This window comes from Tachyglossus aculeatus, chromosome 1 (genome assembly GCF_015852505.1).
Source record: "Tachyglossus aculeatus isolate mTacAcu1 chromosome 1, mTacAcu1.pri, whole genome shotgun sequence".
In the NCBI taxonomy this organism is placed as follows: domain Eukaryota; kingdom Metazoa; phylum Chordata; class Mammalia; order Monotremata; family Tachyglossidae; genus Tachyglossus; species Tachyglossus aculeatus.
The window spans coordinates 142497145-142513186 of record NC_052066.1 but is presented as its reverse complement, the minus strand read 5'-3'; the positions used below and the strand labels follow the sequence as shown (position 1 = coordinate 142513186).

General features: G+C 47.7%; 1 protein-coding gene across 3 annotated transcripts in view; it reads left to right on the top strand.

The window, feature by feature from the left end:
* Positions 1–14216, top strand: part of ZC3H6 (zinc finger CCCH-type containing 6) — a 62355-nt gene extending 48139 nt beyond the window's left edge. For all 3 annotated transcript variants that reach the window (XM_038764085.1, XM_038763987.1, XM_038763998.1), the window contains exons 8-12: positions 824–933; positions 2825–3078; positions 5848–6359; positions 9362–9598; positions 11758–14216. In XM_038764085.1, coding sequence (XP_038620013.1) covers positions 824–933; positions 2825–3078; positions 5848–6359; positions 9362–9598; positions 11758–13259 — 2615 coding nt within the window. In that variant the 3' untranslated portion in view covers positions 13260–14216. The remainder of the gene's footprint in view (positions 1–823; positions 934–2824; positions 3079–5847; positions 6360–9361; positions 9599–11757) is intronic.
* The last annotated feature ends 1826 nt before the right edge of the window (positions 14217–16042 follow it).

Genomic DNA, 16042 nt, shown 5'->3' with positions numbered 1-16042 from the left:
GCTCTTCCAGGGGCTCTTCATGGTGGATCAGGAGAACCCCTACCACGACTCCAAGAAACGAGGCAACGAGAACATCACGCTGTCAAACACTGAAACTTCTTGTTTCCAGTCCAGAAACCACACTCTAAATATTCTTAGTAACTGCCCCATATGACACCAATTCTCGACTCCAGGAGAGGAGCAGGACTCGGTGCTGCAGTGGCATGGAAGAGTGATTTGTACTCTCCCAGACACTTAGTACATTGCTCTGCACACTGTAAGTGCTCAATAAATACTACTGACTGACTGATTTGGCAGAGTTGGGGGAGGGTGCCAGGGCCTTGAGGAATTTTCCCTAATTTTGACCAAGCAGCTTACCTGGCTAGGGAAAGATCACATTTTTTTTAAATCTCCAAGATCCATATTGCTTGGGCAGTCTGTGGGTCCTTTAATTTAGAGCTGGATCATCCTCCAGAAACTAAAAGTTCAGTACACTCTCGATTGTCTGCACCTATTTCTAGGTCAGGCAAACAGGAAAAAAACATAGATCACTGAAAATGCCTTTTGCCACGAAGGGTAGTGGCTTTTTGGCTCAAGCTTTGAAACCTTCGGGACGGTATACCTGAGCAAGGCAGAAGGAAGGGGGACATGGCAGTTCCTTGGATGATTGCCTCTTGGTTGATGGAGAGCATAATTAAAATGAGACCGCACACATCAAAATAAGAATCGCCTTTAGGTTGCTCTTTAATAATAACCGAATATTTCAGCCTGATCATAGAAAGTTGGGCATTTGTGAAGTACATGGCTTAAAGAGTACTTCTTTTTCCTTAATAGCTGTGATTACATGAATTTCCTTGCAAGTTCTATCATACAGGAGCAAAATGCTACCAAGGCGACAAATGCAAGTTTTCTCACGCTCCCCTGACGAAGGAAACGAAAGAACTCCTGGACAAGGTGAGTCTAGTGTTTGTGAGAGAGGTAGTGTCCACTTGCAGGGAGCCATTTGGCTTGAAGACTTGCTCTTGACCCCTCAAAAGCATTAGGAGGTCGGCGTTTAAATTGCATAAAAATGGCTTGCAGAGTGCGAGGGAGAGGCTCAGCTTTACATTTTGGAAGATGCTAAAGTGTTTTTAGCGGTGTCCAAATCAAACTGCTCAGATCCTCTTGGAGAAATGAGTAATGATGAGACAGCCAAGGTGTAGAAGCTCAGTTGTTTGTCTGTTTGTTTCACACTGTACTCTTGGGTACTGTGTGCTTAGTACCTGCACACAGTAAGTGCTCCAAAAATACCATTGATTAAATTAGTAAGCTCTTTGGGTGCTCAGATCCTCTTGGAGAAATGAGTAATGATGAGACAGCCATGGTGTAGAAGCTCAGTTTGTTTCACACTATACTCTTGGGTACTGTGTGCTTAGTACCTGCACACAGTAAGTGCTCCAAAAAAACCATTGATTGATTAAATTAATAAGCTCTTTGGGAGAAAGGAGATTGAAAGACTCATTTGAAGAAGTTTTTAGTTTGTAAAGAGCCCAGCGTTTTTCAATTTTGGGGGAGTCCTAAACCATCCTGTCCTCAGAGCAGTGGCTACCCGCCGGTAAGGAAAAGAGTAAAGGCCACTTCCATTTTCCGCTTTCTCATCTGGCTTTTAGGACATAGCTGATGACTTAGACTGAGCCCCTTCCTCCCAGACTGAGCCCCTTCTTCCCAGACTGAGCCCCTTCCTTCCTCTCCCCCTCGCCCCCCTGTCCATCCCCCCCATCTTATCTCCTTCCCTTCCCCACAGCACCTGTATATATGTATATATGTTTGTACATATTTATTACTCTATTTATTTATTTATTTATTTTACTTGTACATATCTACTCTATTTTATTTTGTTAGTATGGTTGGTTTTGTTCTCTGTCTCCCCCTTTTAGACTGTGAGCCCACTGTTGGGTAGGGACTGTCTCTATATGTTGCCAATTTGTACTTCCCAAGCACTTAGTACAGTGCTCTGCACATAGTAAGCGCTCAATAAATTAGATTGATGATGATGACTTAGGTAACCTTCTGCTTCTCCACTTCTGAACTGGGGGAAATAGAATGCATGTATTAAGGAGAAGAGGGTGTTTAACAAATTGGACCATAGTTTGGGTGAAACCACGTCAACTGAGCCAAGCAAAATCAGTCCGCATTGGCCTCTCAGCGAGCAAGAGGCGTGTTTGGGTTGTTTTTTCCTTCAGTTTTGTTTTGAACCCGCCCCGCTGACTGTATTTTAGCGGGTCCAGACTGCAGCAGAGCGAGGAGAGAGCGTGAAACTGCCAGCACCTCTAGGGACTTAGCCCTCATCAGTTGGGTACATTCCCAGCCAGGCAGAAAGGCCATGCAAGGACTTGCTTTTACAGGGAAAAACCAGCCTGCCTCTCTCCAATCTCAGTCTACTCTTTTCATTCCTGTTGCATTCAGTCGATGGTATTTATTGAGCGCTTACTACATGCAGAGCACAGTACTAAGCACCTGGGAGAGGTCAGTACCCCAGAATTAGCAGACACATTCCCCGCCCACAACGAGCTTACGGTCTAGATCATTGGATTGTAACCAAAGGTACTTTGCAGCAGATGCTTCAATGTGAGCTGGCTTATAAGCAAGTTTTCCTTATCCCCATTAAGAAACAGATGCGCTAAATTTCTTCCAACCCGATGTTAATCCTGTGAGATGTGACTCTGAACATGTTGGGAAAGAAAATCGACTCAATGGAGTCACACAACCCTTTGAAACCCTAGGTTCAAGGAGCAGAAAGTGTTTGTTTTTTTTAATTGAGATTTGGATTTTGTGGTGCAGAAAATAACAGCGATTTCGATTTCAGGTTTTGAATACCGAAGAGGAGCCCCAAAATGAAGATGAGCGTGAGCTGGAGGAACTGAGGAAACGTGGCATTGCTCCTTTACCTAAGCCGCCTCCAGGCGTTGGGCTTCTGCCGACCCCACCAGAGCATTTTTCATTTTCTGAACCAGAAGACAATTTTCAAGGCGATCTTTCTGATGAGTTCAAGAAAATCCCATCTCTTTTTGAAATAGTGGTGAAGCCGACTGTGGATTTAGCACACAAGATCGGAAAGAAGTAAGTCTGTGAATTGTTAAAAGCAGATTACTCTTTGTCCAGTAGCGGTGAATGCGTCTCGTCAGAGACTGAAGAACAGCCCAAGTTGGCATCTCAGCTGCCCTCCTCATGTATCAAAGCAACATATTGGTCACGTAGTCTTTTCAAAGAGTGGGTGGCATTTGCATGTCATGACAAAGGTACCCAAAACTCTCATTTTTTTGACTGCATCCTCAGGTACAGGTTGTTCAATAATGTTTGTGTTGGTGCAGTAATGGTTTTTTTGCCAGGAGACTTTTAATCTCTGAGGTCTTAGCATCGAACAGTCTTAGTGCCTGGCCACGCCTGCTGTCTTCACGGCTGCCCGCTAGAAAGTGTCGCAGAGAAATACCCGTTCTTGGTTTAGATAGGCGATTGCGGTTGGACTTTCCTGTCGGATTCTTAATAATCCCGGTATCTGTGACGCGCTCACAGGGTGCAAAGCACTGGGGTAGATAGATGGGGCTCACGGTTTGAGCCCCAATTTGCAGATGAGGAAACTGAGGCCCAGAGAAGTGAAGTGACTTGTCCAAGGTTACGCAGCACACACGTAGTGGAGCTAGGATTAGATCCCAGGTCCTCTGGCTCTTTCCATTAGGCTACATTGCTTCTCAGTGCTCCTCAGAACTCTTACTGCAGAGCTCTTTGAGATTGGCTTGAGATTCAGTGTTTATCTGCCTTGGCAGTTTGGAGACCTCCTTCCAAAGCAGTCGCTGTTATGGCAGGGTAGCGCAGGAGCATATTAGGCAAATTAGACGGTAACATATTTGGGAGAGAACAAAGGCCTGAACCAGGCAGTAGCCCTTTGCGTGGGAAGGAAGGGGCCTCCAAGCCAAGAGATATCGTGGAGAAAGAACCAGTAGGATTTAGCGAAAGACCGAGGGCTTTAAGAGAGCGAAGAATTAAAAACGACACCAAGGTTTTGAGCCTCAGGAATTGGGGAGAGGCGGGAGGGGGTGATGGTGGTGAGGTCAGCAGAAATTTTGAGGAGTGATTTTAGGAGGGGAGATGATGAGTCCAGTTTTAGGTATGTTAAATCCAATAATAATCATCATCAAACGTATTTATTGAGCGCTTACTGTGTGCAGAGCACTACTAATAATAATGTTATAATAATAATGTTATAATAATAATAATATATATATAATAATAATGCTGGTATTTGTTAAGTGCTTACTATGTGCCAAGCACTGTTCTAAGCGCTGGGGTAGATACAAGGTTATTAGGTTGTCCCACTTGGGGCTCACAGTCTTCATCTCCATTTTACCAGTGAGGTAACTGAGGCCCAGAGAAAGGAAGTAACTTGCCCAAAGTCACACAGCGGACAACTGGCGGAGTCGGGATTAGACCCCGTGACCTCTGACTCCCAAGCCCGGGCTCTTTCCACTGAGCCGCGCTGCTTCCAATGTGCCAGTAGGACATCCAGGTGGAGATGTGAGGTTGGAGGGAGGCAACGTGAAGAGCGTGGGCTTGAGAGTCAGAGGACCTGGGTTTTTAATCCCAGTTCTGCCACTCATCTGCCAGGTGACCTTCACTTTTCTGTGCCTCAGTTTCCTTCTCTTTAAAATGATTAAATCCTACTTAGCAGGTGAGCCCCATGTGGGAGAGGGACCTGATTATCTTGTATCTACTCCAGCACTATCGTACAGCGAAGGTGTACGTAGTGAGTGCTTAATAAGTGTTGTTATTACTGGAGATAAGTTTGGGACTGGAGAAGTAGATTTGGAAGTCATTTGCATAGAGACAGTAGCTGAAACTTCAGAAGCGGCTGAGCTCCATGAATGAGTCAGTTTAGAGCAAGAAACCGGGGCCAGAAAAAGAAACAGGGGCCAAGAAAAAGGGGCCAGAACAGAGCCGTGCGGGGCACCCAGTTAAGGTAAGAAAGGTGGAAGAAAGGGCACTGTTGACAACATAAAAAGAAAACAAACGAACGAAGAACCACAGTTTCCATCTTGACCCAGTGAAGTTGCTTTAAAAATAGTCAAAAGTTCACTCTCCTCTACTCTGTACGCACCCTACATGGCTACCAGGTGTGTGGGATCACAACAGTATTCTGTACCTGCAGGATTGTGTAGACGAAGCTGGAGGAAACAGGTGACCGAGAGAAACTGAGGCGGGAGGGGATGGGAATAAGGCAGAATACCGTAAAGCATCATCGTCATCATCATCAATCGTATTTATTAAGCGCTTACTGTGTGCAGAGCACTGTACTAAGCGCTTGGGAAGTACAAATTGGCAACATATAGAGACAGTCCCTGCCCAACAGTGGACTCACAGTCTAAAAGGGGTAGACAGAGAACAAAACCAAACATACTGACAAAATAAAATAAATAGAATAGATATGCACAAGTAAAATAAATAAATAAATAGAGTAATAAATATGTACAAACATATATACATATATACAGGTGCTGTGGGGAAGGGAAGGAGGTAAGATGGGGGGGATGGAGAAAGGGACGAGGGGGAGAGGAGGGAAGGGGCTCAGTCTGGGAAGGCCTCCTGGAGGAGGTGAGCTCTCAGTAGGGCCTTGAAGGGAGGAGTAAATGGCATATGGCAGTTGATGTTAGGTGGTCTTGATCCCTTTCTTCGGGTCAAGATAGTAGTAGCACATAGTGAGTGCTCAATAAATCCCACGGACTGGTAGTGAATTTTGTGTTTGGAAATTTCTGAGCTCTGATTTGGAGGCTGGAATTCCCCAAAAATCACTGATTTTAATTCCTTTCTTTTTTTTCTTTTTTTCCTGAACCACAGGCCACCAGCTTTTTATAACAGCGCCTCCCCGCCTGGGCCCCAGTTTCAGGGAAGCAGCCCCCATCCCCAGCACATGTACAGTGCAGGATCCAGCCCAGGCCCCGGGCCCAACATGTCCCAGGGCCCCAACGGACCCCCAGTGCACCCCGGTTCCCCGGGACATCACCAGTGTTCGGGTCCCCCCGGCCCTCCGATGCCACACAGCCCGCCGCTGCAGTCCGGTCCTTCCGGCTACCTGGGGCCGCATAATCAACCGGGGGCTCCCATGCAGCCGGGTCAGCCTCTGACCCCGCCCGGGATGGGTTCCCCTTACAACACCCCCGGGGTGCAAGGCCACCTGATGAACATGCCGCGAGAGAATCACGGTCCTCCAGTCCCCCCCTACCAGCAGGGCCCCGGGGAAATGCCGCTCAGCACCGGCTACGAAGCCTTACAGAACCCAGCCGATTTTTACGACAACTACTACTCACATCAAGCCGTCCATAACTTCCAGCCAGCCAATAACTCGGGTGGTAAGCTTTCATGACGAAATCGCACGTTTGGTGCCCGGGTGGCGGCGGGGGAACAGGTCCTAGACGATGAAAAACGTCTCTTTCTGGGCAAGCCATCTCAGGTCAAGTGCTGTAGCTCTTCGATGCAGTGTGTTCTGTGTGTGGTGGTCTATAAAAATCGCTTTTTTTAATGGTATCTGTTGAGGGGTTTGTTATGTGCTGAGCACCGTAATGAGCACTGGGGTAGACCCAACTTGTACTTCCCAAGCGCTTAGTACAGTGCTCTGCACACAGGAAGCGCTCAATAAATACGATTGAATGAATGAATACAAGCTAATCAGGTTGGCCATGATCCATGTCCCAAATGGGGCTCACAGTCTTCATCCCCATTTTACAGATGAGTTGACTGAAGCACAGAGAAGTGAAATGACTTCCCCAAGGTCACATACGTGGTGGAGCTGAGATTAGAACCCGGGTCCTTCTGACTGTCAGGTCCGTGCTCAATCAACTAGGCCATGCCGCTTCTCTCCTCAGCGTACCCAGTTATTAGTATTATCATGGTATTTGGTAATGTAATTTGGAGAAGCAGCATGGCTCGGTGGAAAGAGCCCGGGCTTTGGAGTCAGAGGTCATGGGTTCAAACCCCGGCTCCACCAATTGTCAGCTGTGTGACTTTGGACAAGTCACTTCACTTCTCTGGGGCCTCAGTTACCTCATCTGTAAAATAGGGATTAAGACTTTGAGCCCCCCTGTGGGACAACCTGATCACCTTGTAACCTCCCCAGCGCTGAGAACAGTGCTTTGCACTTAGTAAGCGCTTAGTAATAAATGCCGTCATTAATGTAACAGATGGCTAATAAAGAAAAGGACAAAGCCCTTGTGCCCCTTTTAAATGAAGACTGGTATCTGGTCTACTAAATCTGTCGTGCTCTCCCAAAGCCCTTAGTTCAGCACACAGTAGGTACACAGTCAGTGCTATCGATTGCTATCGAGTGCTATCCCCCATCTTACCTCCTTCCCTTCCCCACAGCACTTGTATATATGTATATATGTTTGTACATATTTATTACTCTATTTATTTTACTTGTACATATCTATTCTATTTATTTTATTTTGTTAGTATGTTTGGTTTTGTTCTCCGTCTCCCCCTTTTAGACTGTGAGCCCACTGTTGGGTAGGGACTGTCTCTATATGTTGCCAACTTGTACTTCCCAAGCGCTTAGTACAGTGCTCTGCACACAGTAAGCGCTCAATAAATATGATTGATTGATAGTTGGAAAAATATCATGTGGCATTTCCAGGTCAGCGTGATAAATTCATTCCATTTAGTTAATCCTTGAGAGGGGAAGAAAAAGCTTGTCACAAGTCCACAAGTGGAAGCATCAAATCGCCAGTTCTGCGTTGATCAAATGAACTGGGTAATTGAGAAATCGCCTCCCCCTGGTTCTGGGCCAGCCCTCCCTGAACTGTTGTATGAGAGGTGTAAGGTGGATAGTTCCGGGAACTGCCTGAAAGGGAGAAATCATTTTTCTGGTCAAATCAGGAATCAGTTGGTTCCAGCAAGGAATCAATCAATCAATCAGTCAGTCAGTCATGTTTAATGGGCACTTACTATGTGCAGAGCACTGTACTAAGCACTTGGGAGCAACATGGCTTAGTGATAGAGCACACACCTGGGAGTCAGAAGGTCACAGGTTCTAATCGCGGCCCTGCCACTTGTCTGCTGTGTGACCTTGGGCAAGTCACTTCACTTGACTCGGCCTCAGTTCCCTCATCTGTAAAATAGGGATAATAACAATAATAATGATGGCATTTATTAAGCGCTTACTATGTGCAAAGCACTGTTCTAAGCGCTGGGGAGGTTACAAGGTGATCAGGTTGTCCCACGGGAGGCTCACAGTCTTAAGCCCCATTTTACAGATGAGGTAACTGAGGCCCAGAGAAGTTAAGTGACTTGCCCAAAGTCACACAGCTGACAATTGGCGGAGCCAGGGTTTGAACCCATGACCTCTGACTCCAAAGCCCGGGCTCTTTTCCACTGAGCCACGCTGCTTTTCACAGGGGATGAAGCCTGTGAGCCCTATGTGGGACAGGGACTGTATCTAATCCGACTCTCTTGTATCTGCCCCATTCATTCATTCATTCTTTCAATCGTATTTATTGAGCGCTTACTGTGTGCAGAGCACTGTACTAAGCGCTTGGGAAGTCCAAGTTGGCAACATATAGAGACGGTCCCTACCCAACAGCGGGCTCACAGTCTAGAAGGGGGAGACAGGCAACAAAACGGAACATATTAACAAAATAAAATAAATAGAATAAATATGTACAAGTAAAATAAATAAATAGAGTAATAAATACGTACAAACATATATACCTATATACAGTGCTGTGGGGAGGGGAAGGAGGTAAGGCTGGGGGGATGGGGAGGGGGAGGAAGGAGGGGGCTCAGTCTGGGAAGGTGCCAGTGCTTAGTACAGTGCCTGGCACATAGCGCTTCGCAAATACCACAATTATTATTATTATTATTATTATTATTATTATTATTATTATTACTACTATTACTATTATAAGAGAAGGAAAAAAGTACTTATCCAAAGCAGCAAGTGCACCCTTCAACTTCACCAGTCCACAATATGAATGATACTTGGAGAACGTTTTCCCACAAAACGTTTAACACCAAGATTTTTTTTGTTTCTTTTCTGAAGCCGATTCACAAAAGGATTCCTTTAGGTTTCTTTTTTTTTTTTAAGAAAAAAAAACTTTAAAAACAGTTCATACTAAATCTAAAGTGAATCGTTTTGGTGGGTAAATACAGGAAGATCAAGTAAAGACATGCAAAGGGGCTCAGAGTCCAAATAGAGTGTGAGGGGCCGGGAGGAGAGTCAGAAACAATTTGATCCCTAGCTCCGAATTCCTTGGATTCATAAATGCCATAAAAGCGTTTCTTAGTAGTACCGTCGAGTGAGACGTCGGCCTACTAAATTTCCCACTCCTTTTTTTTGTTGTTGTTGTCGCCTACACAGAAGGGATGTGGCACGGTGAATATACCGAACATCAACCTCACATCATGGCCCAAGAACCACACAACAGCGGAAACGAATCCGACTGTATCAACACCGCAGGCCGGACACCCGCTCTCAATGTTCCCGATTTCCTTCCTGCAATGCAGAAAGCCCTCTTTGCGAGACTCAGCCAGAAACACCAAGAGGACGGAGAACCGATCAGCAACCACCCCCAGAGGACACTGAGCAAGGAAGAAGGTAAAAGGAAAATCTGAACAGCAGAGAAGCAGCACGGCCTAGTGGATAGAGCACGGGCCTGGGAGTTGGAGGGACTTGGTTCTAATCTCTGCTTCATCACTTGTCTGCTGTGTGGCCTTGGGCAAGGCACTTCACTTCTCTGGGCCTCAGTTACCTCATATGTAAAGCGGGGATTGAGCCTGCGAGCCTGTGGACCGTGAGACTGTCCAACCTGGCTAGTTTGTATTTACCCGTGGGCTTAGTACAGTGCCTGGCACATTGTGAGTGATTAACAAATACCGTTAAAAAAAAAAATCAATCAGGTAGTTCTTAAAAAGCAGCCGGCGTAGGTCTGCCTGTACATTTACACCCATTAAGAGTGACTTGGCAGAGCGTACAGTGCATTCGTGAGACCACGGAACTGATTGGAGAAGCAGCGTGGCTCAGTGGAAAGAGCACGGGCTTTGGAGTCAGAGGTCATGGGTTCGAATCCCAGCTCCACCACAAGTCTGCTGTGTGACCTTGGGCAAGTCACTTAACTTCTCTGAACCTCAGTTACCTCATCTGTAAAAATGGGAATCAATACTGTGAGCCCCACGTGGGACAACTTGATCACATTGTATCCCCCCAGTGCTTAGAACAGTGCTTTGCACATAGTAAGCGCTTAACAAATGCCAACATCATCATCATCATCAAATCCCAGCTCCGCCACTTCTCAGCTGTGTGGCTTTGGGAAAGTCACTTCTCTGGGCCTCAGTTACCTCATCTGTAAAATGGGGATTGACCGTGAGCCCCCCGTGGGTCAACCTGATCACCTTGTAGCCTCCCCAGCGCTTAGAACAGGGCTTCGCACATAGTGCTTAATAAATGCCATTATTATTATTATGGCCCAGAATCGAAAGTTGTTGGAAGAGAACCAGTATCCTAGGATGACCACCCTGTGGGGAATTTTCAAGCACGATGCTGAAGACAAGTTGAATAGTCCAAACCATTCCTCTTTGGGTTCTCTTTTGAGGCAAATCTTGGGAAGTTTGGTGAGGAGTCAATTATAAGGCTTGGCCCTAGCGGGCTGGCCAATTATTCATTCTTTTATTCCTTCAGCAGCATTTATTGAGCACTCGTTGTGCTCAGAGCACTGCACTTGGTGTTTGGGAAAGCATGGTTACAGTAAGAGGCAGGCCTTGCTCTCAAGGGGCTTGCATTCTAAAGGCAGGCATCAGCCAGTCTCAAATCTGACACGTCCCAATCCGTGACATCTCCCTAAAACTCGTCAGAAACCGGAGTGCTTAGTCCAGGGTTTTTAAACTTCCTCTGGACTCAAAGGGATGATGCATTCAGCCACCAAAAACCCCAAAAGGTGGTAACTTTCCTGGGCAGAGAAGGGCTATCTGGCCAGATAATACCGTGCATTTCATTTAAGAAATTTTCAGAAGGGGAAACAGCATGGCCTAGTGGAAAGAGCTCGGGCCTGTGAGTTCTCATCCTGGCTCCGCCACGTGTCCGCTTACCTGCGCTTGGTACAATAAAAAAGGAGCAGGAGAGGATGATCCCTGCCCCCAAGGATCTTAGAGTCTAGAAGGTTCTAGTCCTGGATGTGTAAGAAGGGAAAAGGCTGCAGGGGCCATTCCTCTGTGGGGAAAGCTCCCTGACCCAAGAACTAACTAGGGCCTTCTGTCAGGCCTGTGGGTCGGAGGACCTGTTGTCTTCTGCGAGACCTTGGGCAAGTCACATCACTTCTCTTTGCCTCACTTAACTCATCAGTAAAATGGAGATTAAGGCTGTGAACCCCATATGGGACGGGGACTCTGTTCAACCTGGTTGTCTTGTATCTACCCCAGTGTTTAGTACAGTAGCCCCCTGTTGGGTAGGGACCGTCTCTATATGTTGCCAACTTGTACTTCCCAAGCGCTTAGTACAGTGCTCTGCACACAGTAAGCGCTCAATAAATACGATTGATTGATTAATAAGGGCTTAACAAACGCCATCAGAAAAAAAAAAGAGAGATTCTGGCCCCCCTCGAATCCAAGTAGCACTCAAATCATTCACCTCTTTGGATAAGCTTCAAGCGAAACCGTGTTTACGAAGCAGACATTGTGCCCTATGGTAATGGACGAATCTGGATGAATACTCAGCGGTCCCGCCCTTTTTCGATTAAAAACGCTCTCCCCATCTGTTTTCAGATGACAACGTAAACTGGTATTCCAGCAGCGAAGAGGAAGAGGGCAGCAGCGTCAAGTCGATACTGAAAACGCTAAAGAAGCAAACGGAGACCTTGAGGAACCAGCAGAAACATCCCGCGGATCTCGGGGCCCCCGCCGACCTGCGGCTGGCCAAGGAGAAGAGCCCCGGAAGCCAGGCCGCGGACCCTCGCCTGCGGCCCGGCTCGAGGCAGAGCGGCCGGAAGCCGTCCGAGTCCGCCCCCTTCGACCCGAGGCTGGCGCGGGATCCCAGGAAGTTCAAAGCCAACGAGGGCGGCCCCGCCGGGCCCTCGGCCGGAACGGCCAAGTTCGACGTGCCCCACGCCGGCGCCAAGGTCAAGCAGAAAGGGCCGGACGACGACGACGAAGAGGCCGAACGGGAACTGCGAGAGAAGGCCTTCCTGATCCCCCTGGAGCCTTCCCCCGGCGCGGCGCTGCAGGACCCGCGGTCCCAACTGAGGCAGTTCAGCCACATCAAAATGGACATCACCCTGACCAAACCCAACTTCGCCAAGCACGTGGTGTGGGCCCCCGAAGACTTGCTCCCCGTGCCGCTGCCCAAGCCCGACCCGGTCTCCTCCATCAACTTACCCCTCCCCCCCCTCATAGCCGACCAGAGGCTCAACAAACTGCGGAACCCGAAAGGCGACCTTCACCCCAGCGCGATGCCGGCCGATCCGAGATTGGCCTCCAAAGCCAAAAACCACGCCAGCCGGGGCGGGTTCTTGGACCAGTGCCCGGAGAGCCACAGCCCGGGGAGCAAACTGGGCGACCCCCGGTTGCAAAAGAACGTCGACCCGAGGCTCCACAGACTGCCCAGTACCGAGACCCACCACGGGATCGCGAAGGACGCGCACCCCTCCAAGTTCGACCCTCGCCTGGCCAGGGCCGGCCCGGCCCAGCCCTCGGGGGCCGCGGCGAGCCGACCGGACCCCGACGCCCTCCCCCCGTACGCGCCGAAGCTGTCGGCTTCGGCCGGGGTCCGCCCGGGGCCCCCCAGTTCGCTGCTCAGCGGGATCAGCCTGTACGACCCCCGGGATCAGAGCTCGGCTGCGGCTGCAGAGCCGGCCCCGCCCGCCGCCGGAGAGAACGGGGAGAACCCGAAGAAAACGGGCGGCCTGAAGAGCAGCGGCAAAGGCGAGCACGCGCCACCCGAAGCCACGGTGCCTCAGAAGACCGCCCCGAACGCGGAAAAGGCGGCCGAAGGGCCGGCCGACGCCCCTCCGGCCGACAGACTGAGCGGCGCCGCCAAGGCCCCGGCCAAGCCCGGGCCGGTCCACTCCAGTCCCGCCCCGGCTGTCCACAATCTGCCCATTCAAGCCCTCACCGGCCTGATCAGGCCCCAGTACAGCGATCCGAGGCAGACCAGGCCGCCCGGACAAGCGAGCCAGGCGCCGGACGGCGAGCCGGACGGAGAATCCGATGACAAATCCCTGAAAGACGTTTTTAAGACTTTCGATCCCACCGCTTCGCCGTTTTGTTAGCAGTTGCTTTATTAAAAAAAAAAACAAAAGACACGCGCTCACACACTCTCACACACACACACACACACACACACACAGAGAAAAGTTTTTACCGTCGTGACGATTGCAGTTTTCTGCCGTTTTGTAACCGGTTTACCTCTATGCTTTTATTTATTTTTAAATTATAATTATCGACTCTTCAGCTGCTAATCTCAGAACCACACGCAGTTCTACGCGCTAGTGTTTGCAAAGCTGTGGTATTTTCTAGACGATATTTTTTTTTTCCAATTTCAGGGAGACCGTGATAAATGACAAGAGAAACAGGCGCCAATCATGTTCGATCCGATAAGAAGCACTTTCATTGTAAATAAGGCATCGTGAAGAATCCAGACCCTCAAGACTTGTATATGTGCAAGCTGTCTTTCATAATCAATGTTTAGAGAAATGATTGCCACTTTTGTATGACTGTATAGGTTCAAGCAATACGATGTACATTACTTGGAGAAAGAGTATTTCAGATCGGGATCTCCTGAATTTACCGCGCCAAACCCGCTCAACTGAAATTTTCACCAATGAACTGAAGTCTCGATCCGAGTTTTCCAAACAGTCGATGGGAGGCCATCGCTTTTATCCATATTGTCGATATCCTTAGTGTAAAAGAAACCTATATCACATATCGCTGAGTTGAAATGTCATATCTTTTAAAAGTATTTTATGCTATACTGTATATAGAAATCGTGAAGTACATAACTGTCCCAGTGGATAATCCCTACGTTCTCTAATATGAAAACTTTTTATTTAATTTTTTTTTTCACATAAAACAATTCTGGATAGTGCTGTAGTTTCATTGTGGTGTTCATGTATTTCAATGTATTTTTGTATTCGGCGGCTTAATTTGTATTGCTTTTTTGTATTGATGTATCGGCAGTTCATGTATCCATCGTGTTGGACATTTTTAACAAAATTAAAAAAAGCTACAGTGAAGATCTATTAGTGACAATGTTCTAAATGAGTAGGTACGGCATTTTTACTTACAGCACTGGAAAGGCGAAGGGAAACCCGAGCCGATCTCATGACAGAATATCACAGTTTGATTTAAATGTTTTTATGAACCGGAAAGGATCGTTTTAAAAACCCGTCGGGGTCCGGGGAGAGGGGTCTGCGGTTGATGCATCCTCCCTTGAGATGAAGTTTTTCCTGCCTTTGTAGATCTTAAAGGTGTGTGGACGCGAAACGTTCTTTTTTAAAAAAAATCCAAACCCGGCGGCACTCTTGGGAATATTTGGTGGTGTGCAAATAAACCGCCAGTCCATTTTATGGAAATTTTGAAGCGCATCTAACTGTTTGGTCTTGAAAAGAAGTTAGGGTAATGTTTCTTGGTAATAAATTCAGCCAGTGATCTTGAGGGGACTTTTCCACTCTCAAAGCAGAATGAAAGTTTAAGGTTTTCAATCGGGGAGGGTATTCATCCTCCGAAAAAGGAGCTTGGGTTTCGCTGAATATTTCCGAACGATCTGGGTGAAGTATGAGTGTGAAAACATAGGCCGCATGTCTGAAGCTTTAGTATCAATGCGCAGTACCGGCTGCTGAAACCGAAACGTCGCGAATTGATGGAGAAGTAGGCTCTGTTGCGGGCCGAAGGACGGAGAGAGACGCAGCTCACCAAATTTCCATCCAGGTATGCACGGTTTACTTTTCCTTCAGGAGGAAGGCTTAAAGTACGGGACCATCGCTCTGCTTCTTCCGTCTCTGCACAGGCTGGTCTCGGAGGTGGCGCTCAGATTGGCTTGAACCCAACGTGGGACCTTGCGACTCATTTTTCTCCAACGTGCCCCAGACGTAAGATGCCCTGCTCCCCTTATTAGAGAGGTGGATTTGCGGGTCTCCCGGCACCTGGGGGCATGTTGCTCACACATCGTCCTAATTTTGGGTGTCTGAAGCGCTTAATAGAGTGCTCTGCACACACTAATAGTAATAATAATAATGATGATGATGGCATTTGTTAAGCACTTAGTATGTGCCAAGCACCGTTCTAAGCGCTGGGGTCCATACAAGGTAATCATTCATTCATTCAGTCGTATTTATTGAGCGCTTACTGTGTGCAGAGCACTGTATACTAAGCGCTTGAGAAGTACAAGTTGGCAACATATAGAGATGGTCCCTACCCAACAATGGGCTCATTCATTCATTCATTCATTCATTCATTCAATTGTATTTAGTTAGCACTTACTGTGTGCAGAGCACTGTACTAAGAGCTTGGGAAGTACAAGTTGGCAACATAGAGACGGTCCCTACCCAACAGTGGCCTCACAGTCTAGACAATAATAATAATAATAATAAACGGTATTTGTTAAGCGCTATGTGCCAAGCACTGTCCTAAGCATTGGGGTAGATACAAGGTAATCAGGTTGTCCCACATGGGGCTCACAGGTAACTGAGGCACAGGGAAGTTAAGTGACCTGCCCAAGGTCACACAGATCAATCAATCAATCAATCAATCGTATTTATTGAGCGCTTACTGTGTGCAGAGCACTGTACTAAGCACTTGGGAAGTACAAGTTGGCAACATATAGAGATGGTCCCTACCCAACAGTGGGCTCACAGTCTAGAAGGGGGAGACAGAGAACAAAACCAAACATATTAAGAAAATAAAATAAATAGATAAGTGGTGGAGCTGGGATTAGAACCCACGACCTCTCACTCCCAAGCCCGGGCTCTTTGCACTAAGCCACGCTGCTTCTTATGTACTGTGCTCTTAACATTCTCTACTAAGTCTTTTATTTAATTCCTGTCCCAGAGGATAC